This window comes from Camelus bactrianus, chromosome 7 (assembly GCF_048773025.1).
Source record: "Camelus bactrianus isolate YW-2024 breed Bactrian camel chromosome 7, ASM4877302v1, whole genome shotgun sequence".
NCBI lineage: Eukaryota > Metazoa > Chordata > Mammalia > Artiodactyla > Camelidae > Camelus > Camelus bactrianus.
In genome coordinates, this window is record NC_133545.1 from 38,279,519 (window position 1) to 38,305,463 (window position 25,945).

At 40.6% G+C, this 25,945-nt stretch overlaps 1 protein-coding gene across 5 annotated transcripts in view; it reads right to left on the minus strand.

Moving 5' to 3' along the window:
* Window positions 1-25,945, minus strand: part of BMPER (BMP binding endothelial regulator) — a 266,365-nt gene that overhangs the window by 179,439 nt on the left and 60,981 nt on the right. For all 5 annotated transcript variants that reach the window (XM_074367258.1, XM_074367259.1, XM_010970983.3 and 2 more), the window contains one exon: window positions 1,562-1,644. In XM_074367258.1, the coding sequence (XP_074223359.1) occupies window positions 1,562-1,644 (83 nt within the window). The remainder of the gene's footprint in view (window positions 1-1,561; window positions 1,645-25,945) is intronic.

Below are 25,945 nucleotides of genomic sequence, written 5' to 3' on the forward strand. Positions count from 1 at the left end.
TCCTGACTTCCAGGGCCACTGGCCTTTAGTATCTCTTCCAATCACAATTCACTATTCCTGCATCATTCTCTCTGGGCCCTGCTGAGTGGCTCGTGACCAAAGAGGATAAGCAATAGGAGTTTCAGTGTCCACAACTGATGATGGCTTAATATGTTATTCAGTCAACAAAATATTCCTTCCCAGATAATAGTTTTCATTTAAATGGCCTTTATCCAAAGGCAGCAACATTCACCACTGGTCCATGCAACTTGAGCATCTTCAAGACTTCTGACTGTTTTACACAAATGTTATACTACACTCCAAAAGGCGTGCAGTTGTCATGTTTAAAAGATAATGTAACCATGGCTTTCAGAGCATCTCTGTCAAACACTGGAAACTGCGTCAGTCAAGAAGCAGGGTGGGGAAGGAATGGTGCAAATTATCGAATGAATGTGGGGGTTTTGATGTTATTAAAAATCATTGCTGTCATCATTTTGTTCCATGAAGCTGATTGAGTGTCTAACCCAAAGTAAAAATTCAACAAATATTTATTGATTCAATGAATCTATTATTCATATCTATTCTACCCCCAGCTTATTTTCATAAATACTTTAGATTTCTGCATAAATAAGCTGGATATTTAACTGAATAAATAACTGAAAATCTTACAAGTGAACATGCCCACTCTGGGCATATAATAACATGATTACATACAATTCAGATTTCAATAAACTGTCAATATACTTGAGATAAGATCAGAGAGAATTATGCACGATTCTACTCGTCCTTCTCCTTTAAATGCAAAAGCATATCCTTGGACAGTGGAATGAGGCTATGGGTAAGACAATTTAATGGCATCTTCTCTACAGAAAATAATTTTTTAATTATGTCAAAATGAGATGAGCATTAATTTTTTTAACAGAGTATGTCTTTAGAGGTAAGGAGTCTGAAAATTGAGATTCTTCATTTCCCCTTTGGTTTATCTTGCTGTGTTTAAGACCTGTGTAACGATTACAGCCACATGGAAACAGTGCTCTTTTCAGAGTTCAGCAAGCGCCAGGCACAGTGGGCTCCTTAGTAGCTGGGCTGGTGGTTCTTAAATTTGTCGGGTTGAAATCACTGGGGTTACAGTGTACTAATTGCTTTGATTTAATACAGTTTACAGATTGGCTCCAGTTCAAAATGGTTTTGAATCAAAGAGGGAAAACATATATCCTCTAACAATACCTCTTTCTGCTAACAAGAATTCGTGTTTTGCTCAAAGCTGACTCACAGGAAGACATGAATTTCCCCCAAGGACATATGCATCTTCTCGGAGTTTTTCCAGGCACAGTTTAACAATGGTGAACAATTCTGCTGTGTGTTTCTGGAAGCAAGTCCTATGCGCTATCTATCCTGTACCTGTCTTGTTATGGTGAATGTCACAATAAATATGTACAAGGAGACAGTTGGTTTTCCATTTGTTTCTCATGTTTGTTTTGCTTTTTTCTTTGGCGTTTTGCTCTCTGTTGTCTGCAAGGGGTTTATGAGGAGGAACTTTATGGATTTCTTTTCACTGGAGAGTAAAATAGTCGGACTTTACCTGACACTGGCGCAGGACACAGGGTTCAGCAAGACTCTGCCATTTGAAGGAGCTGTTATAGGTGTTTCCTTCATAGGTACAACCTAGACAGAAACACAGAAGCAGGAAAAAAGGCCAAGAATAAGTGTGGGTTTCCTTTATCTTTGGAGCAAAAGACGTTCCATCTCCTAAGCCAGAATTAGTGACCACAGGAGCCATCGTGCTCTTTGGATATTTTCCTCCAAACACAACTAAGCCTTTTAAATAACCACTTGGCTGTCGCTTAAATTAATTCTTTGACTACTGAAAAGATTAACCTCACAGACTATATTTTCAGATGGAAAACCATGGATTGATGAACTCTCTTGGCCAAAATGCATAACCTCGCGACTTTATTTATGCCTTGTGAAGTGTGAGGAGAACCAGAGCTAAAAACACCACTGTGAGAGGGGATTTTACACAAGACTAAATGAACTCAAGATTGCTGAAGGTCAAGAGGGAAGTTTAAAAACATGGGAGGAAATAAAAGCAAAAAAATTAAAATAAAGGAAATGATTACAAAATCCCATACCTCCCTAAGACTCTTGAAAGCTACTGTCGTCAACAAATGAAACCTCCCAAGCCTTGCCTCCCAGCTCTAAGAACTGTGATTTCATATATCACTTTGATTTTACTTTTAGGTAGTGAACCAGATTAAGGAAATCTGAAACTAACAATGTATGGATTATCAAATACCCATTCACTAGCCAAAACAGAAGTCAAGCTCATTCAAAGTCAAAGGCCAGAGATCCTCAAAAAAGGAAACATGCCAGTTAGTTTAAGTCCGTGGAGAAAGAGCCAAAGAATTAATAGTGCAAGGATTGCAGCCTAGATTTTGATTTAGTTTATCCAAATAACACCCTCCACCCCACGAGTTACATTTTCAGGGAAGATACACCTGTCTATGCCTCCAGTCACTGCATATTTCATTATTAGGAGCCCACAAGGCAAAGAATTTACCAATTACAGTCCAATTACTCAGCCCAAAGGGTACAGGAGCAGGAACACACACATGGGGTAACGCAGAAATAAAAAGGCCTGCCTCTGTATACCAATGATTGGCTTCTGGCAAGCCAATCAACCTCAGTTCACATCAGGTTTTCTTGCCCAAGATACAGAGAAGAGACTCACCTCCTTCCTTGAATTACTTTAGATACTGCTGTGGTAATGAAAAAAAATCCTCAATACATACAAACAGAATAACGGACGTAAGAAAATTTCAATAGACATTTTCATAAACATGGAGCCATGATCTGAATTCCCAGAGAATTATGAATGATTGAAGATAGCTCAATAATACTCTTCTCTCCAGTTCCTACAAATCAAATTACTAAAGTACACAGCTGATTGGAAACATATTAGGGAAATGCTTTCACTATACATTTTTTAATTTCCTTTGCATGAAGTGTTACAGCGATGAAATGTTCAACCACAGAAACCCCTAGCACACTACAAATACTTAACGCCAAACCCAGAATGAATACAGTAAATTTTCAACAATGAAAACCAATAGAAAACAATTTGGGCTAGCATAAATCTTACGGAACAAATGCACTTACAATAGACATGCCATGTGCATGTCTGATCCACTGCCACAGACTCACTTGGATAATAAATAACTTGTTCCGAGAGATGGAGGCAGGGAAATCAGAGGACCAAATCCAATTCATGTTAAGTCCAAGTAAATATGAAACGCCTGCCAAGTCTGCCAGTGGAGTTTCCAAATATGTTATATATTTTCATCCTCTGGATTAAAAAAAAAAAAACACTGAAAGAAAGAGTGATTTTATGCTGCTAATAGGGCAGGCAAAGGGCTTGCCTTTCTCACTTTGGAGGAAGTATAGACAAGGCAGGAAGCGCATACCCAGAGACTGTTCCCAAACAATGCCAAGCCATGTGCAAGGGCTCCCAGGAGAAGGGCAGGCTGCTCTGGATTACGTTACGCAATTCAGGATAAAAGGTATTGGCGCAAGTGGTCCACAACGCAGGGAACCCAGCAGTGTTTTCTGTTTCAGACAACTCAACTGGAAGGCCGGCTCCTTCGCCAGTTTAACGTGGAATGACCAAGGTCAATCAGTGAAGTGCTTCATTGCTTAACTGCCCTTGAGACATGTCAGTCTACCACACCCGAGTCCGTGTGGTAGACTGTGCCAAATGTTGGATGAGTCTGAGTGACTGAACAGCCTCAAAAACATCTGTGTTAATCTCCTTCACAAGTGGAATCCATACCTTCTCCTTCTTCACCTCCCCTCAAATCATCAACTGGTTTTAGGGACTCCAGTAGACCAAGCATTCTGGTAGATGTCATATGTAAGGGATTCTTGGGGATAAGACAATTTTATGTACTTATTTATTTATTTTTCTTCTTCTTCTTTTTTTTTTAAATCTATTTTCATATATAGTGGCTAACATTTGCAAATAGGACAATTTTAAAATGGACTTTTTTTTACTGCTCTTTGGGTTCACGTTCTACGCAACACATGTTATCTTCATGAAAGACACCAACATGAGCAACATGAAGCCTCCCGTATACATACAATCAAAGCGAACCTCAGATTTACCACAATTACCTCTTCTTCTCTGTAAGGCAAATTTCTTTACAATAAAATCTATTTGCCACTAACTTTACACTGCTAATAGGGCAGACAGGCAATATCTTGCCCCTCTTTTCATTGAAACTCCAGAAGAGGAATGTATTAAGTACCTGTTATTGGCCTGGGTAGAAAGAGGGGCAAAGAAAAATTCCCATTCACACACTGAGGCAGTGTTTCTCAAACTACCTCTAGTGGAAGACAAGTTTGTTTCAGAACTAGAAGCAAACTTACAGAAAATATATTTCCTCTCCTTCATTTACAGATAAGAATATTTGCAGAGAAAGCTTAAAGTGGCTTACTCAAAGCTAGAGGCATTAGGTATTAAACTAACGCTAGAATCAGGTCCTACATGAAATCCACATTTTTACATCCAGGTCTAAACCGGCAGTATTATTTGGGCACTTTCTAATTCACTATACCCTTTGCACTGAGGACTTAATGGCCTAGGAATGAAAATCCACTCTGTCCTTATAAACATTAAATGCTAGCAGATTTGGGAACTAAATGAAAGGGTGGGTAAGAGAAGCAGGCAGAGGAATGGTTAGTCAAGCAATAAAGCGGCTTTCCTTTTTTCTTTAAATATTTTTAAATCAGCTTTCAACAACAGAATTTATAAACATTCATTAGTTTTCTTTTGGTGATAAAAAGCTTTTCAGATTTCACAAGCTTCATTAAAACCATCTATACTGCAGCAGGAGGAAGTGGTTATTTTCTGATAAAATCACTACAATACATCTAAATCTGTGGTTCTCAATCTAGGGTGATTTTGCCTTCCCCCTTTAAACCCCCTCCAAAGGGATTTTTCATAACGTTAGGAGATATTTTCAGTTGTCACATGTGAGGGTGAGCGCATAGAGGCCAGAGGTGATACTAAACATTCTACAATGCAATGTAGAGAAGCTTGGCCTAGTCAACTATTCAACCCAGAAAACAACATGGCAATGGAAACAGGAAGAACACAAATAAATTGAATCCACAGTTAAGCAATAAAACTCATTTTTCCTATTAGTTGTGGCCTTTTTCAGCAGCCACATCATCCCAAGGGAGAGAGAATACCACACATTTTCATCATTCTGTTGTTAAAATAGCTGTTAAAAATCATCAGGTCCATAGAAAATAGCACTGGCCTTCTAATGAGCCTTAGCTCCACCCAGTTTCACCCTTCTAGTCTTAATCCTCTCTATTTTCATGTTAACATTAGCCTAAGAGCAGAGAACTGGATCTTACCTTTGCCAATAACTTAACCCCTGGCAACCAACAGCCTCACAAAGTGGTCCCAATCTACCTTTCCAGCCTTTTTCCTTCATTCCTGGAACTCCATCTGGGTCCCTGGGATTATCCACCTTTCCCTAATGATAATGAACTTGAATGCTTCTTTCCATAGGTTCAAGTTCTTCAACCAAGGCTATCCGGCTTCTGCCTCCATCACTGAAACATCACTCTCCTGGGCTACAGCTGCCCTACTAAGTGCCCGATCTAGGGGACACTCTGTCCTTATCTTACAGGGCTTCTCTGTGGCAAGTAGACCGCATTTTCCTTTTTCCTCTACCCACCCCCACCCCCACACATCTTCTAGATGCTCTCTTTAAATTATATATATATATATATATATATATATTTTTTTTTTTTTACGATCTTAAAGGTTTTATTTAGCAAAGGGAAAATACACCTCCCAAAACAGGAAGCAAGCTGATTCAAGGGCAGATAGCAATGGTCTTTGTTTGCCCCCTTCTCATACCCTTGCTCAGAGGTGGTCTTCTGATTGATTGATGGCTTTAGCCCCTGAAGGGCTTAGTCATGCTCACCCTCTTTTGTGCATGTCCTTACCCATGATGCACACAGAAAAACCCATGGTGGGGGCCTAAACCACAATGTTAATTATATTACAATGAGAATTGGATCATATCCAGTTAAGTCCTTGTTACTACCACCCAGTTGCAGCCAGGTTCCAACTGATTTCTGCTGGCATTCATTTATAGAGGAAGTAAAGCCCTTTTATGCTGAAGGTGGGCATACTGCCATCTTCCGGATCATCCTCCCTCTCCTCAACCTTATCTGCCTGGTGCCCCCACTTATATAACCACCCAACACTCCCTGGTACAAATCCTTTCTGTCCCTTGTTTCTCTTTTGCAGGATACAGGCTTCATTCAGCTTCCTTGATCTTCCCTGAGTTCCAAAGGGCAGATTCAGACAGTTGCTAATCAGGGAAGGGAGGGAATGCAGAAACAAGGGAGGAGTAGTCAAGAAACAATAGTGCAGCCTTGGGGCAGGGTCCTGGCTCCTCATTAAGGAATATACATAATAATACCTACCCTTCAAAGAAACTTAAAAAAAAATTAAAAATAAATAAAAATTTCTAAGTATCTTTCCATTCCTTCCACTCCTCCACTTCCTCAACTAAGCTGCTGGTTGTTCCTCACCTGGACGATTACAGCAGGCTCACTGGCTGCTCCTGACTGGGACAGGGTCCGTCTTCAAGCATCCTCCTTGCACAGCCACCAGTGTGTGCTCTTTCAAGTCCAGGTCTTCTTAACTCATTCACACACTTTAACTATCAGTGACTGATGGTTCTCAGCTGGGCTGAATTGTACACTGGTACCTATCCCCAACCTTTCTTCTCTAGACCAACTGGATCAGAGCCTCTGGAAGTAGGAAGTGGAAGAGGAGTCTAACTTGCAGCCAGGATTGAAAACTACTGACCTTTAATATAAAACTCAAGCTGCTCAGCATATACAACTATCAGGTCTGGCCTTGACTCACTTCTTTATTCTCTTATCTGCTGCTCCCAAACTCACCACACTGCAAACATGCTGCACTTTGAATCCCCCCCCCAAATATGGCCAGAGAATCTCATCTTGCTGAGACAGGAAGGAAGGAAGCAGGACACAGCCATTCAAGGAATGATGCAGCAATTAACATCACAATGGTGGAAGATTCAACCCCCAGTAGGCCTTGAGGCTCAAGATGGTGGGAGATTTGACTTCTAGTAGACCTTGAGATTCATTATACACCTATTGTAATATATTAGCATGGGGAATAACATGCCCACAGGCACCAAGACAGTTCCAAGGCTGACCATAAAAGGTCAAAGAGGGGCCAATGGCCAACTTCCTGGGAATTCCAGCCCTTTCCCAGGGTAGTTAAAATGGTCCTCCCACTTGTTAGCATATAAAGCTACCAAGCCCATAAAAACTGGCAACAGGGCGCCTCATGGCCACCTCTTGCTCCCTCATCTTCTGAAGACGATCTGCACTCTGTCTGTGAAGTGTGTAACTACTTCTACTCTAATCTGAGCATCCAACCCCCACACCTTGTGGCCTTTCTCTTGCCTTTTGAAACAGCTTACACTCTATGCATTGTGTATGTCTCTAAATACATCTACCTTTACTCAACTGTGGCTCGCTCTTGAATTCTTTCCTGCAGGGAGCTAAGGACCCACACTTGGTGGGGCATGTTCCAGGGGCTCAACCGAGACCTAGGACATGGCCATCCTCTCGCCCTACATCCATTTTTCCTGCATCATTATGACTTTGAAAACACTGGCCCCTTCTTTGAAAAACCCAGGTCTCATCCATTCCCTCCATCTCCATCATCCCGACAATGACACATGAGCCATCCAGGCTCACCTTATTTGCCTGGCTAACTCCTCCTCCAAGACTCAACTTAGGTCACAGCCTCCAGGAAGCCTTCCTGGAAACTTCCCCACTGAGGGTGTGCTCCTGTGCTCCTTCTCCAAGAACATCTGGCCTTTCAAATGTCTATTTCTAGGTTGTTTACAGTACTTTCTGTGTAGCAGGTATTTAATAAATGTTTCATTTCACTGGTAATAAATAATAAGCACCAATATATAGCTATTCCTGTAAACCACAGGAAAAAAATACATGCAGAAAGGATGAGATTCCTTGGCCATCACATACTCTCCTTTGGCAACTAGACCAGTTTCATGCACTATTCCACCACATTTTCCTGGAGCAACTCAGATGTCAAAGTCTCTCACTTCTTACACCAACCCCCTTCCTAACTCCACCATGGACCAGGCCGGCTAGGGCTGAACACAATGAAGGAGAGTCCTTGAGCATCCCAGCACCTACTCACCCCTAGAAATGAGAAGCCTGTCAACATATTCTCAGTCCCCTCTTCCCACAATGTGCAAAGTTAATTTTTAGTTAATTTTCAGGAGGATGTCTTTTCTTTTCAAAATCCACTTTGGTCTTCCAAATTACTGGTTTATTCTTGTCTCTCTCTCTCTTTTTTTTTTTTTTTTTTTTTTTGAGGTGGGGGTAGCATGCAAACTGCCATATTTATTTAAAATTAAACCAACCATGGGGTCTTTGAAGTCAGTTCATGCCACATGGTCCAGGGAAGCAGGGCAGGGCCAACTGATCAGGCAGCCCCACCCCATCAGGCAGCCCCACCCCCTGGACTTGGTCAATAAGCCCCAAATTACCCCAGACCAATATGATCTTTTTAATGAACCACTTTTGGACACTGGTCTCCAGGAACATATGGAAGTATAATCAAAAGGGATAAACATAAAATCTGACTAGTCATTCTAGGGCTTAAATCATGTCCTTAGGAATTCATTTAAAACAGGCTTTTATGACTCTTCAAGGCTGTACCTACCATGAATCCTGCAGGCAATTTTGCTTATTTTTAGCTAATGGGAATTTTATAGTCAAACCATTTCTTCAATTCCAAGAGAAAGAATCAGGCCCGTGAACTGAGTTCTTAAAGAGTGGCATGTGCCCCCATGCCACAACATTCTCTTTTTTTAGTTTTGTTTCTTTTTTTTTTTTACAGAACATTCTTTTCTATATATTTTTGGTTTTGTTTCCCAATGATGAATTAAACAGATGATTGAAATGAAATAGTCAACAATAGAAAAATAAATGGCAGAACACTATTTAACTTAATTTCTGATGGTTTTATGAATAAAATCCTAAAGACACAGAAATATCAGATGAGTACAGATAACCTGTAAATTCAACTCACTCTACCAGTATATAGGAACACAAAATCTCCATGTGACTTACTTGGATTTCTAATCTATGGGTTTACTGAAGTCTGTAAGGTGATGAAATTGTGGCTTACAGGACCCATCTCATAACTTTATAGTGTTGTAATACATACAATATCTGGTATTGATGTTAAGGTAATAGGACACATTCTATGAGCCACAAATAAGTTAGGTTTCTATTTGATAAAATATGCTTTCAAACTTTTAATATAATTAATACAATAAAGGAAATATGCAATGCATGAAGGACAAAAATGCTTGCAACAACTTTTTCTATATGAGCCACATCCCTCATCATTGCCGCATTTGATCTGGTCTTAACCATAAATACTTCTAAATCCGAGAGTGCTTCTACCTCTAGGCTGAATCAGCACTGCAGCAGCTACCCTACTGCCAAACAGCCAGCACCCACGGCTTCTCGACAGGCAAAAAAGAAAGAACTAGGCTGAGCTCATACTGAGCAAAACTGGGAGAAGAGGGAAAACCAGGAGAGACTGTCCTGTGAAGTCATAAGCCTGGTTTTCTAATGTGGGCAGGAAAATGTCACTAGAGGTTATTTCCAAAGATGAATTCTAAAAATATGTTCAGAAATATTATGTAAATAACCCTCCAACAGGAGAAGAGAGAACACTAAAAGCATTGCATAATTATTACAGGTGAGTTGAGGCATTGTACTTGGAATTTTCACTTGTGATTTAATTTATTTTCATAAAAAGCATTCTAGGGCAGAAAACAATTTACCCCTGGTTTTTAAAATGTGGAACCAGACTCAGAAAAGCTAAATTACTTGGGGGGAGGGGATAGCTTAGTGGTAGAGTGCGTGCCTAGCACATACAAGGTCCTGGGTTCAATCCCAAGTACCTCCATTAAATAAATAAATAAACCCAATTACCACCCCCCCCAACAAAAAGTTAAAAAAAAAAATAAAATAAAAAGAAAGAAAAGCTAAATTATTTTGTCCAGGTCACACAGCCACTCTTTTTATCTTACTCCAAAATCCACCTTCATGAATCAGGTCCCGCGAGGTGCACCAAAGAAGCTCAGAAAGTGGCAGCTTCAAGAGGAGAAATGATACCCCTGGGGAGACGATGTGCTGTCTTTCACTTGCTCACTTACATGACACTGTAACACCATGTTCCAGCGATGTCTGAAAACCAGCGTCATAAAGTAAAATGCAGGTTTTGTGGCTGAAGATCCAAGACCTGATTCTGTGGATTTACATTTAAACTCTGTTCTAAATGCCTTTAACTTTGGCTATGAACCATGTGATGCCTCAGGCCTTTTGACAATAAGAAGCAACAAATAACGAGGGATCAAAAGATCACATTCAAACATCTCAGGTTGGATTCATGCATTTTTCAAAACAGAAACATGTTTCACAGTTTGGGGTGCACAGGAGCAGCTTAAGAAAATTAAATTTAGTTGAAGACAGCAAAACAACCAACAACCTCATGGGATAAATTATGGCGGCTACAGATTCCAAGTCACGAATGGAATCCTCAGTCTCCCGAACATAATTTCAAAGATATCAGTGAAAACCTCTTTGACCAGCAGAAAGAAGAAATGAGTATCTAACACACATATGAAACATCATTTGTGTGACTAATGTAGTGCCCTGCATCATTTTTATACTTTGGGAAGCACATTACACAGATGTAACCTTTATGGTTGACTGAATAGAATGTGTATAGTTCACTGAGAAAAAAAAATTGTTGGGAATATTTTACCACCTCCTTTTTCCTCTTCCTTTTATATTTTGAAACAATTATAGATTCACAGAAAGGTATAAAAAATACATATATGGGGAGGTTCCACATACCCTTCACCCAGCCTCCCCCAGTGCTGACATCTTGCATGACTATTGTACAATATCAGAATCAGGAAATTGACATTGGTGTAGTCCACAGAGCTTATTCAGATTTTACTGATTTTATAAGCAATCATGTGTGTGTGTGTGTGTGTGTGTGTGCGTGTGTTTGTGTGTGTGTGTGTGTGTGTTTCTATTCAGTTGTATCATATATGAAAATCTGTGTAACTAGTCAACATGTAGAACTGTACTATAACCACAAGGACCTCTTAGGCTATTCATTTATAACTACACTCACTCTACTTACAGCCTCCATCCCTAAGCTTTGGCAACCGTGGTTTTGATTTGCATTTTCCTAATGACTGATGATGTAAAATATCTTTTCATGTGCTTTACTGCCATCTACATATATTATTTGGTGAAATACTGTTTCATATCTTTTTCCCACTTTCTAATTTTTTTGTTCTCTTCACAAGGTTTTCCACAAAGCAATTTTTTTTTTATTTTGATGAAGTCGAATTTATCAGTTTTTCCTTTTTATGGGAAGTGCTTTTGGTGCCAAATCTAAAAACTCCTTGCCCAAGCCTAAGTCTCAAAGATTTTCTCCTACATGCTTTTTATATATGTTTTAGAGTTGTACATTTCACATTAAGTCCATGATCAATTTTGAGATAATTTTTGTATAATATATGAGGTTTAGATCACATTTCTTTTTTTGCCTACGGATGTCTAATTCTTCCAGCATCATATGTCAGAAAGGTCTGTCTTCTTCCACTGAACTAACTTGTCACCTCTATTAAAAATCAGTTGGGCATATTTGGATGAGTCTAGTTCTGGGTTCTCCAGTCTTTTCCATTGATCACTGTGTCCATCCTTCCACCAACATCAAACTGACTTTATTGCTATAGCTATGCTGTAAGTCTTGAAATTGGGTAGACTGATCCTTCCCACTTTATTCTTGTTTTACAAAATTGTTTGAGCTATTTTAGGTCCTTTGCCTATAAATTTTAGAATAAGTTTTTTATGCCTACAAAATGCCCCTGCTGGGCATACCCCTTTTATAGCATTTTAAGAAGAATTTATATGGGAAGGTCAGGCTTGATTCACACGTCATCCAGGAGCCTCTCCCACTGCAGGATGAAGCCTGTCAGTGTTTGCCTAGTACATTTTAGGGAAGAATTCATCAAAAAGCAGTCCAAGGACCAAAGGCATCCTTAGGGGGCTTGTGAACATGCAGATTCCTGCAGCCCATCTTTTGCCTCTTATCTGCCACCTTCTTTACCTGGGCTCTTTTCTAGAAAGTCTGAGCAGAGCCTCATTTGCTTGGGATGATTTTAGAACTATGTGGTCAGCAGAAAGGATGTCTGATTAAATAGCCCAACATGTATGTAGAGTCTGCTGGGAGGTTGGGTGTAGCCCTCTCTGATCTTATACCATGAAACCAGAGGTAGGTCTTTGTTACATTCGAAACATGGGTAGATAAGGACATTAAAGAGAAGAATTCACCCTCTCTAAAACAGGACAAAATTGAAAAAGACCTTAATCTGTGGGCAGACTCTGTACAAGACACAGCAAATATCTGCTGAGAAAAGCAGTCACTGAGGGATGTGGTCATACCTGGAGAGGAATGAGGAGGAATCTCCACCAAAAGATGAGCCTCCACTTTGACCAATACAGAGCTGACATGGAGACACATCACGGGAGCTCTGTACTGTCAATCTCCTGCACTTCCAAATCCAAGAGGAACCAAGGACTTCTGGATTTCAACAAAGGCTGACGGTAAAAACTGTATTTCTTTTGTTAGTGATAATTGTTAAAAAGAAGAAAAATACCGAACACACGGTAGTCAGTGGTGTGCTCCTAGTGTTTAACAATCAGCTCTCCAGAGGAGAAAAGCCCTGACCTTTTAGTGTATTCCAATTTCCAAGGTCTAAATATGACCACCATGGACAATTCCGAGCTAGCAACACGATGTCACTGAACACAGAGTTAGAGAAATAAGCACTTCAGAACATCACTGTATACAGAACTATTTATTTTAACTATAATGTTAAATAATAAAATTTTTCTCTTCCTAACAGCAGGCCATGAACATTTGGCTAGAGTTTAGGGTATTTTATTGGCATCAGAGGTCATGCTGTTTATTCTATAAACCTAGATAAAATACTTAAGGATACCAACAATCACATCTTTCCAGTTATAACATTATATCTCACCTTCCTTCTCCTAAACCTGGTATACACAAACTCATAATTTAATCAGAGGAACATTCATTCCAGTGGCCTCCAAAATTGTTAACCAAAAGAAATACCAAGGGGCTAACAAAGAATAGAAATGCCCAGTGGAAATAAACTAAATGTCCACTGATGGATGAATGGATAAACAAAATATGGTGTACACATACTATGGAATATTATTCGGCCTTAAAGAGGAACGAAATTATGATACATGATACAGCATGAATGAACCTTGAAGACGTCACGTTAAATAAAATAAACCAGACACAAAAGAACAAATATTAGATAATTCCACTTTACAAGGCACCTAGAATAGGCAAATTCATAGAGACAGAAAATAGAATAGAGGTCACCAGGGGCTGCAGGGAAGGGAGAATGAGGAGTCACTAATGGGAATACAGGTTCAGTCTGGATGATGAAAAAGTTCTAGAAATAGACAGTGGTGATGACTGCACAACACTGTGAATGCACTGAATGCCACGGAACTATACACTTTAAAATGGTAAATTTTCTGCTTTGTGTATTTTACCATAATAAAAAAAAAATATGCCCGGGCCTCACTCATTGGAAATTACATTTCACTTGGTCTGGAGTGGGACTTGAGCCCCTGAGTAATTCATAAACAGCCCTGGCAATTCTAGGCACATTCAGGTTCAAGGCCTCTGCCTTTTACAGAAGAGGAAACCAAAGCCCAGAGAGAAGCAGCTTAGTGAAAGTCAAGTAACAAGAAGTGGCAACGCTGGGAATTGATTCCAGATCTAGTTCCAGGTCCAGCCCCCTTTCCCTTCATTCTTCAAATGACTGAGTCTATAACTATTCCATCCTGAGGCCCTGAGGCACAGAAGTTCCCTGTCAAGATGCCTGAAAATAGGACCCCGGTGTCTGCACTTAGCATTCCAATGTGGTCCTGCCACTAGAGGTTTGAAATTGCTACACTGCATTCACAGCCCCATCAAGGTGGCCATCCACAGTCTCCAGAACCCCAAACTTCAAAACCTCCAAGTGTGTGTTTAAATCTGATCCCTCTGCCGGGCCCAGGTATGGCTCGGAGAACGTCCAGACATTCTCAGGTCGTCAGAGGGCTGCCTCATGTGTTAACCATCAGCCGGTCGATGCCCAAGCACGTCTGCAGATAAACATCTGAAGCCCTTTAACCGCCAAGCTGCTGGGAACATAATTAGGTGGCCCTGGTGTAGATAAGCCCATACGAGTGAAGGAGGCACTCAAGTTCATGAGCACACCAGTGCACTTTGTTCACCTTCAAGATCACACGGTCCTGTTCAACGTCAGCCGCTCCAGCAGATACAGTTCTACAGCAAATACACGTTAGCTCTCAGGGTGAGATACCTCTTGAAAAGACAACGTAAAATATTTGATCAAAAGAGAAAAAGAAACTTGTGCCTACTTCTAGAGGGACTGGCAGAGAGTATTCTCTGATCAAAACCCAAAAATGGTTATAATTGCAGCATGATGGTCATCTTTAAAATCATAAATAGATGCATGTACATTCATGCACCTTCACAAATAGATACATTTCACACATACAGACTCAGCTTCAATTTTGCAGTTGCCAAACTTAAGCAGCAAATAAGAGAACTTAAATAGAACTTAGGGGCTTCTGTGTCAAATTATTTCTTCCCTGTAGTCTTTGATGATGCAGTCCAACTTTCCATTCAGAATACCTCGCTTTATTTTCTCAGTTTAAGAGCCTCCATGAAACAATGTTATTACACATCTCAGAGGATATAAGACTGTTTCGATTCTAAGACATTTTGAGATGGTAAGCATCGTGGTGACTCCATTCCCATAGTGAAATATAAGATAGGAGGGGGGAAAGTCATTTTAAAGTGCAGAGCGTTTTACTCTCCACGGTGGGCAAGTCATAAGCAGTCACAGAACAGTTTTCAGAGCAGCTGCAGAAAACTCAAAGCCAAATTAAAAGTGTGCTTTATCAAACATGTAGAGAACAGAATAGTGGTTATCACAGGGAAGGGGAGGGGAGAGGGCAAAATGGGTTAAGAGATCAACCATATGGTGACAAGGGGAACTAAATTTTTAGTGGGGAGCACACTGTAGTGTATACAGAAGTAGAAATATAATGCTGTATACATGAAATTTATCTAATGTTATAAACCAATGTTAATCTCAATAAAAATAGATAAAAATTTTTTTAAATATGTTTTATATGATTTTATACAAGGAACCACAAAATCATATCAAAATGGTGGTAACTAGGGAATCTGAAGTCATGACTATACATTATCTGCTAACTTTGCACAATACAGTGAAAGATCTACCAAAAATTACATTTAGGTTATCACTAAGTCTACAAGTACTAAAATATACTGCAGCCACTACAACATGAGAGTACACTTAGGCTATGGTGATTTTAGGGATTTTTTTTAAACCTGTATGGAATTCAGTGAAAACCAGTGAAGTGTCAGGAGATTGAGAATGGTTTCTAGAGATCCAGCCATTTTTCATTCCTATTTATTCATTTTTATTCTCTCTGTAATTCTCACTCAACTTTTTCTAAGTCTTGCTCAATTCTGAAAAGGACTTGAGATGTATAGCTTAATAGTAATATATTAAATATGCAGTTGCTATTATGAGACCCATACTGAAGTAGAAAGACTAGAATTTGGTTCCAATTTTCCTTTCTCTTCCTTGCCTTTCTCCAACTTATATTCAACTATTCTGTGACAGGCACAGTGATCACAGCTCAGCATACTACAATCCCTGCCTTCACAGAACCTCCAGTTCAGCTGGAGTTACAGAAAATCAAAATGAGATACCACAGTTGTGCCTAGCATTTAGAAGGAGATAATTAATTCTATGGCAAGTAGCCATGGAGGCCAGGGGCTGATGCCTGAAGTGAAAGCTGAAAAAAGGGTAGAAGTCAACTTGATGACACAGGGTGGAAAAGCCACCAGTCAGAGAGAACCGTATGTGCAAAGACCCATGACAAGAATCAGGCACGGAACACTGAGAGAAATAAAAGAAAGTCTTTCACCCGCAGGAATCCAGAATGAGAGGAGGCTAGAGGGATAAACAGGAGCCAGACCTTGCGGGCTGGTGGCCACCTAACTAGAGGAGGAGAGGGAACAGCCAAGGGGGAGCACTTACTAGCACTTGAGTGCAGGGTCCATACGGTATATCCTAGCTCTAAGGGCCATTCTTAACAGTTGCTTCTACATCCTGTGCATACCAGAGCTGCTCTGAATACAGCTGGTAGATTCTAAGGTGACCCTCAAGACTTCTACTCCCTGATACATCCACCTTGTGAAATCCTCTGCCCTTGAGCATGGGCAAGACTTGTGAATGTGACGGATGTCACTCCCAAGATTAGGTTATGTCCCATGGCAAAGATGAAGAGATTTTGCAGGTGTAATCAAGATCCCTAATAGATTTCACTATGAGTTATTAAAGAGATAAATTATCCTGAGTGGGCCTGACCTAATATATGAGCTTTAAAAAGAGTCTACAGGTCAGAGAGATACTCTCCTGCTGGCCTTAAAGAAGTAAGCCATTCTACAGCTGCGAGGAACCAAATTCTGCTAACAACAACACAAGCTTAGAAGATGACCTTGAGCCTCAAATGAGACCTCAGGCCTGACTGACCTTGACTGCAGTCTTGTGAGACCCAGGTAAGCCATGCCCAGAATCCTAACCCATGGGAACTGTGAGGTAATAAATCCCAAGTGTTATTTTAGGCCACTAATTTTGTCATAACTTGTTAGACATCAGTAGAAAATTAACAGACTGGGCATTTGTAGCTGAAGGCAGTTCTGTTAGGCTGGTAGCCATGGGAGAGGAGCCCATGTTCTGATACAGCTGCCAGGCAGACACTTGATGGCAACACTTTGCATATGATACACTAGAGGACCAGGGCCACCATCCTCCTCTGTCACAATGAGGAACATTCACAACTTGCCCACTTCAGAAAAATAAAAACTGATGCAGCTCAAGTCAGCAGCAAGCCTTGGAAATCTAATCTTCTAACTTAAAGGCAATCACAAACTCCTTAAACTGCCTTCCAAAATCCTATGGAATCTAAAACGATGACACCATGAATGAAAGGGCTGAAACATATTTGATGAGGAAAGCAGATCTGTGTTTTAAGTTTTCTCACAAGTTTTTAACAACAAAAACAGATTTTTGTAATGTATGATTTTAATGTTAACAAGATCTTTTCAAACAAATAGGGTCATTTTTATGTAAATGCCAAAACAGCCTGGTTTATATTATGGGAAACTAATCTATGAAATATAACATTTTATACATCTTTTTTCCAGTTAGGGAAAAGGAGGGAGGAAAAAGAAATCTCTCAAGTTTCCCTTTTTTTTTTTTTTTTTGTCTTTAAAAACATAATAAGTTGCCTCGTTAGCGCAGTAGGTAGGGCGTCAGTCTCATAAAAACATAATAACAACCTCTACTCAAATTTCTGGATTGGATAGATAAAATTAATTATTTAAAAATTCAAATAGTTATAGGTTATAATGTATATGCAGGCATCTCATAATCTAACAACTTCCAACAAAAAAACATTACGGATTCTCCTAGGTTAAAATCATGGTAAAAGTAACAGTGGCACTGAGTAGCTCAATGGAGGGGATGTTTTCCAGAGCAAAGCAATTTCCTAAGATGTTTTAAGTGATAGGTCAGGGTCTCAGCATTAAAACAGCTAGGAGTACAGCTGGTGGAGACTGCACTGTGTGTGCAGGGACTGGCTCTGGGAGGATTCCCACAGATCTGAAAAATAGTTATCACCAACAAAGGGTACAAGGTGGCCAGGGTCAACAGTCGGAGGAAGCTTTACTTTGATAATAGACGCTTTTGTATAGTTTTAATTGTATGAATGCAATTAAATCTATTAAAAATATTTTCAGAAACCAGGCATACACATTCTCACAAAACAGTAAAGCTCTAAATTGTCTCTTTGGATTTTGGCTGCAGTACAGTCATGGATACTGAAGAGGAAAAGAAACCTACGGGTTCCCCCCAAAATGTCAATTAGTAAGAAAAGCCACCACCTTCTAAGCCACATGCTGTTTCCAATCATCTCCACAAAGCTTCTCTGCCCACATACTTCCTTTGAAATTGCTGGTCCATCCAAACTGTCAAAGTCTATGGAGGGAGAAGTGGGGTGACAGAGACCAAACTGATGCAGACAAAACTGACGCCAGCATCTTTCTCACTGCTTAATCTCCAGAGTCCTCCTAATTCTCCAGGTCTCTCCTCCCTCCTGATCTCACAGGCGGTGGACGTAATGCCAGGAAGAAGGACGGAGCTTTTGGGGGTCAGGGCCCCGCTACCCCTGAGCAACTGTGGGATCCTGAAAAACATCACTTCACCTCTCTCAGCATCTCTGCTTCTTCATTTCTTAAATCAGAATGATAATGACCTTCCCTCAGGATGAATATAACAGTGTCTATGGAAACCTAAAGATTCGGGTTTGTCTTTTCCAAAATATTTTCTAAATCTAATTCACAGTGTAGTTAAAGTGACTGATGAGTTTTATCAACCTTAAGGCAGGCCACTCCGTATCTGAGGTATGAAACCTGGGGCAAACTACATCCAGGTCAATCATGTATAGCTACCAAAGACATTTGGTCATGTCTGAAAGAAAGGAAAACAGAGGCTGAGGAAAGAGCTGCTCTTTTGTTTTGGGCAACAGACAATGCACGGTTATGATTTTCAAAAGAAGTTTGGTTAAAAGCAAACAACTGGATTGACACATGCATGGCTTACTCAACCTTTCCATCTTAAAAATGTATAAACAATAGGATAATTTACTCTGTCAACACAGGGAGTGTAATTATTTTTTTAAGTTTTTTTTTAAATGCTCATTCTTATATATGGTAAATGGCTGACTCCCTCCAAAACAGCCACAGAGCAAGATTCTGAAAGGCCTGGTCATCTTCCAGGTTATTCTCGAAGCAACACAAGAAGAGGTCTCTTATTCATAGCCTTGTACTGTATGAAAGGCAAGCTCTAATTAATAATACTCAATCTTTTACTATTATTCATAGTTCCCTTTGACTTTGGTCACCTCTTGGTCCATTGAATGAACCCAATCTCCCTAAAATTCTCCATGCATGCTTTGCTCCTTAATTATTTACCAGAACATGGGATGGCTGTCTGATTTTGGAAATCAGTGTACAACATATTTATATTTTGCCTCTTTCCTTTTGTTTTCTGAGAAATCAGAGGATATTTTTTAATCAAATATAAAAATTAAACTATAAGAAAATACCACCCATGGGATCACAACCCATAGAAAAACAAGATGGAGCACAGAAAAATCAAAAACAAGACTGTGGAAAACAAATCCCATTTGACAAATGAAAGACTATTTTCTTATATCTTTCATCAAAGTATTGTAGACAATTAATATTTTATGCTCTATATGAAGAAAGAGGATGGAATCTGACCTATAAATGTTTGAAATACATCTTATTCATTTATGATCCACTAATAACAAACATATATTCAGATAACAAGTACATTATTGTTCATGAAAGAACCCCAAATTAAAGGGTGAGTCTCCGTCCAAGTAAACACAGAAAAGCTGCCAAAACCATCTGTTTGACTCTTGATGATCTCATTTGTTTTCATCAAACAATATTGAGTTTTTCCAAATTAGATTAATCTTTTGCCCAGTTATTAGGCTATTTGGATGAAAAATGTATGACAATTATTAGCATAAAATAATCTGAAAAGTACACTGAAACACTTGCTTGAGAAGAATCAGTTATAATTTACTTACTATTTTGTTTTAAAGAATAATCTGGCTTCAGAAAAGGTAAGAACAATTTGGTGAGCAGTGCCATCCCATAAATACCTGCCATGTGGCTCAGGAAATACTCGCTGAATCAGTGAATGAACAAATGGAACATATGAGCCATCTGACTGAAGCAAACAGGAACACAAGTGCCTACACACATCCACACACACACACACAAAACCTTCTTAAGAATCCCTTTGGAAATATGAGCTTTCCTATTTCTGTCCTCAGCTGATTTACTCTATGATTGAGTTTTCAATATCAACATCTTTTTTGGAGGAAAAGAAGTAGAAGTCATATTAGGATTCTTCACATTTGCGTCTGACCCCTCTACCCTCCCCCAAACAATCAATAAACAAAAACTTACAAGCCCAGGAACTGGTATTTTCATAAGTTCCCTAGGTGATCTTGAGTGGCGGCCAATGCCTAAGAACTATTCCATGCCTTTGTGTGCATCATGACCTTCACCTGGGAGCCCTTCCCTAAACAGCACTCTTTGGATGTGGTGAGCTCCTTCTTGATCACGAAAATGAGCTGCCTCTTCTGGAAAGCCTTCCCCAGTGCACTCCTGAGCCCCTGGCCCACGAGCTGGCCCCCTTCCCTTTCCCTATGCACTTTGATATGCCTTTCCTGGAGAACCTCCCCGCCTGCCGCCCGTTTGGTATTTCCTTGTCCCCTCAGTAGAATAAGCTCCTTGGCCATCCTCTGGTTGATCTTTGGGTCACGAACACCTTGGCAAATGAATGATTTAACTTCTCTAGTAGGCCTCCTGTTTTCTCACAGAAATTACCTTGCTGTTGTGAGGACTAAGCGGTGACCATAAACCAACTAACTCAGCACTGTGGGGAAACGCCTATGAAGGTAACAGGTGGGGATAAAGATTTTAAAATCAACCGGATGATTCACACCTCACTACCCACAGGGCTTCAACAATACGAAGTGGAAAGGCAAATGCCACAGCTTTCTCAAGGGATCAGAGCTCTTGGTAAATACAAGCAGGTTCCACTTTTCATCCCACCAGAAGGTGATCAGCATATAGAAGATCTTGTTTTCCTGTAGGAACCATGTCATCCGTGATGTGTGTTCCTGATAAGCAGCCTGGCCTCAAGCAAAGAACAGCCGTAAAGACCCATAGAGAATGAGTAAGGGCTTTACGGATGTAATAAAGGTAAACTTCTATAATTATTTAAAGCATGAAATAAGGCTTCATATAATTATAAATAAACCATGGACAGTAATTACAGAAGTGGCCCAAATACACTAATCACAGAAGTGGCCTATATATCTTGGTCAGTACATACAGAATAAAATAGATATAAACATAAAGTAACAAAATATGGGAATTTTAAATGGCCCAAAGTTCTTAGGAGATTGTCTCTTAAGAGAATGAGCTGATAATATGCATTCTCTCCACATTTTCCCCATATTGGAAGCATCGAAAACAAAAAGTAATAACCACAGAGTCTTCAAATGCGTCAGATGTGGAGTACGTTTGATAATTAGGATGAGAGTGATGATGATGGTATTTCTCACTGAAAAAATCACTCTTAGAAACAAGAATGGCTTCCCACTTTTTTCATCTAGTCTATATTCTAAATTGAGTTGATTCTATAACTTCAGTTCACCAGCACTGAGATTTTGCAAAAATATCATCATTCAAATCTTAATTTGTTGACAACTATCTGCACTCTCTATGTTCCACTGAAAAACATAAAAGTAATTGTTGACCCTTGGCTAGGTTCTTTAGAAGAAGTTTGATACCATTTCTCTCAAAACCACAGAAAGGGGGAGGAAAATATGGGAGAGATTCAGAACAGAAAAGAATTGGGATAGGAGCGTGCACGTGTCTAAAAGAACTGGCTGCATGGGCAGCGTGTGGGCAACATGGCTATAGGGGCAAGTTTTTAAGGCAGAAGCAGCGGATTCGCCTAACTGTTGCTATGTGTAAAACCAACTCCCCTTCTAGTGTATCATCTTTTAGGAAGAAAGGCTTAAAAACTCTCAAGGCAATAGGAAAGGAGACTAGCTGTGCCTTTTTTAGAGGCCACTGATGACTGTCCATTACAATTTAACATATGCACGCCTCGCCCCACTGTACTTTGATTTCTAGGTTTCTGTCTTTGAGCATCAGACACATGCGGGCACAATAAAAATGGCAAGCTGGTTCCTTGCAGCTTGGCATAGAACTGAGAATCTGAACGTCTATCAGTAGGGAGATGTGAAATAAATGATTGTACATCTATGCTGTGGAATCCATGCAACTAAAAAGCATGAACTGACATGGAAAAATGCCTAAGTCATATTATTATAGAGATATTTTTTAAAAGCAAATTGTGAAAGAATAAGTACTATTTCATTTATGTAAAAAATAAAACCACACATACAAAATTACATACTTATGTATATGTACATGTATAATGTAATAAACTGAAAAAGGTGTGGGAAGGATACAGTAAGTTGATAACAATTGTCTTTCTGAAAAGAGTTGGTTTTCATAGCTCAGAAGAGACTTGATGCCCTTTTCTGTTTGCATTTTTAGAATGATAATGTATTAATGTAGCAATTCAAAATTAAAGTTCAAATTAAAGATAATTATGCTAAGGAAGGGAAGGAGGAAGAAAGAGAAGTTGGAAAAGAAAAAAAAAAGTTTCAACAAATGACAGAAGGTTCTTTGCTAGTTCTTTCAGCTCAAATCCCACCCAGCTCCCTGCTGTTTACTGACCCGACTGAGTATGTAGGAAAGAGTTTTGATAGGCATTCACCCGCATCTCAACATTTGACTTATATCTTCCCGGTCATTATTTTACTCTTTCTTATACCATCATTCTAATGATACAAAAATTTCAAAATAGTAAGAAAGCAAAGGATCACAGCCTCACGGCTGTGAAGAACAAAGGGATTTCTCACCCCAAAGATGCGCCGACTGGAGCAGATATCGAAAAGAGCCTCTCACAGAGGGGGTATAGCTCAGTGGTAGAGCATTTGACTGCAAAAAGAGCCTCTCACAGGTGTGCTCCTCCTTTCTTCATGAAGAAGGGCCCCCTTCTCTCTTCCTCTTTCTTTACCTGGTAGCAGTGGTTCTCAAGCCTCAGCCCCCAATGACAGTCTGGGTGGAGACCTGAGAATGTAGCCTCAGGGAGCCAGTGTAGCCGCTCCCGATACAGCAGGCCTGCAACCCTGATGTCTGTCCCCAGCTCTGTCATTTCTAGCTCTGTGGCCTCGGGCAAGTCACTAAACCTCTCAATGCCACCACTTCTTCATGAGTAAAAGGGGGTTGTGATAGGCCCTCCCTTGCTAGGGTGTGCAGATTCAGTGCCCGGCTCCGAGTAAGGACTACATTACGAGCCCCTGAAATCTTGACAAAGACAGCGAGGATCTCCGTTACTACTATTCCTGAGCAAGGCCCAAGAATCTGCATTTCCGCGGGTGATTCTTTGGGCCATTGCATTCTGAGAAACACTGTTTACACTCACGACTCCCTCAGGTAGGAGGAAGGACAAACAGAAACAATACTCAAGGGGAACTCAGAGCAACTAGCTTGGACTATTGCTTCATTCAGTTAGCATACCAGATGCCCCCTTCCCTTCCCGTGTGCCTGCGGAGGTAGGAAAACTTCTAGAAGGGCTGTCTCTGCTGGGAAGCCTTGGCAGACCCATGTCCTGCCAAGCTGGGTACGTGCTGTGCTCACCTTTACAAGGTAAGCAGCTTTAAAAACAGCATAAGGTGGTACCTCTGACAGTGAATGCCTTCCAAAGTACAGCAGGATTAAGTCCATCAGCTCTCCTGTCACCACGCGTTAACTGATCCAAAAAACCAAGAGGCTCCATTTCTTTGCTAAGAAAAAAATCACTGCAGACTCTTCCTTGATCTGATTAAAAAGTTTGGACCCTGAAGCTGGTGGGCAGACAACAGGGCCAAGGTTCACCCCGCGTGTCTTTAAAGTCACTACCACCGAGTCCGGGCCCGCCCCGGAAGCCAAGAAGGGGGCGCGACGCGGAGGCGGGAAGCCAGGGCGGGAGGAATGCCGGGATCGCGGGCGGACCCCGCGTGGAGGGACCAGGTCCCCGCCTCCTCCGCCCGCAGGTGGCCAGCGGCCTCCGGGGCAGCGCGGAGTCCGAGAGCAGCGCGGGCTGTGGATCCGGGGCACCGGGCACGGATGTCCCGGGCCCTCCCCCAGCCCCACAGGCGGCTGGCCGCCAGGACGGGGCCTGGGGTCTGTAGGACCTGGGTGCAAGTCCCGGCTGGCCGGTTCAAACTTTGTTGTGACTTTGTGCAGGTTGTTAAGTCAGTTCCTTATCTGCAAAATGGGCTTCATAAATAATATCTACCTCATGGTCAAATAGATGTACGCATTGACTGAAAAAAAAAAAAAAATTAACCCTGGGATAATCTTGCCTAGACATCCTTCTGCTCTAAAATAAAATATGATCAACAAACTCCTCATTAATAGATTCCTCACTGAATCCCTCTGTATAAAGTCAAATCCCCCACTGTTGGCATGGCGCACGCTCCTTGGAAGAAGCCTCGGGAAGCACTGCTGCCGTCTCAGAATCTTTGCTCCACACTCAGGGTTTGTTGTTCCCCTGTGTGATCAGAGGGCAAGAGATGGGGGGAAGGAAAGGTTTACCCAGATTCCCTGGGAGGCCAAACCCAGAGCGGTTTCTGTTCTAACACCAAGATCTCCTCTCTTGGACCCTTGTTGGTGCTCTTTTTGGTCGTTATTTCTTTACTGCTGGTTACCTGTACTCACCCTTGCCCAGTGCTAAAATCCAGGGTACAACTAAACGCCCAGAAGCAGAGAAAGGACCCAATAAATGTTGGTACATTTCCACACAGACTCTGATGTACCCGTTAAGGACAATATTTCAAAATAAGTTGAGAAGATGTTATGCCCTGACTTTAAGTGGGAGAAAGTAAACCAGAAATAATACAGTACAAGTAATAAGATATCAACTAGTAAACATTTTTACATGGGAAAAAAAACAGGAAAAAAATACCTCAAATATTAACAATTCTTACTTCCGGGTGGTGGGGCTATTAGTAATTTATTTTCTGCCTTGCCACAATTTAGACTATTTTTCAAAGCATCTTCTATGAGCATATGTAACTCCTCTAATCAGAAAAACATAAATAAACTAGTAGCTAAGGGCCAATACAACTGTGTCCCTTAAAACCCAGGAGGCAAACACTGTATTACAGAGTAGAAACAGAAGAAAATGAAGGGGGCAACTTTAATACCCTCCTCCTGAGCCTGAAAAGTCAGGAGTTTCTCTCATGAAGTCACCTTCACGAAGCACTGGCTGGGGATTTTGACCTCTGCCAAAATGTCTTGACAGTACCTTCAGAAAGAGAACTCAGGACACCAAGATCACTGATCTGTTCTTGCGTCCAGTTTAATTTGAAGAGACTTCTTAAGCTCAAAAATACTCAGGAAATGTATTTGTCACAAGTATCCCTTTCCCTTGGAAGACTAGGAAAATCGGAGGACAGAATGATGATAAAGAAAACAGCAGCACAAGAAGGAAAGAAGGTTACACACTACAGCAACGGAAAGTGCCCTCCTGTACTATAGATTACGGGAAATGGACCGTAAGCCTCAGGCATCCTGTGGCAGCCAACTCCAGGCCACCTTGCAAGATGAAGATGGCAAATCAGAAGTTAAAAAAGTATGAAATAAAAGAGGTTCTTTAAGGTGAAACAACAGTAACTTAGACACACATTGGCACAGTAACGTACTCTTAATTGTAATTACTTTATCTGACCATCTGCTTGGGAGATTCCTAAGAAATTACTATTTCAGATCTTGCATTGGTAGCCCTCAGAAATTACATGGGTAAAACATCTGACTCCCAATTCCGTAGAAAAGAGGTAAGAAGCCAATGGTTGGTTTCTCCTGCTTCAAAAGGTTTCAGAAAACATGTTT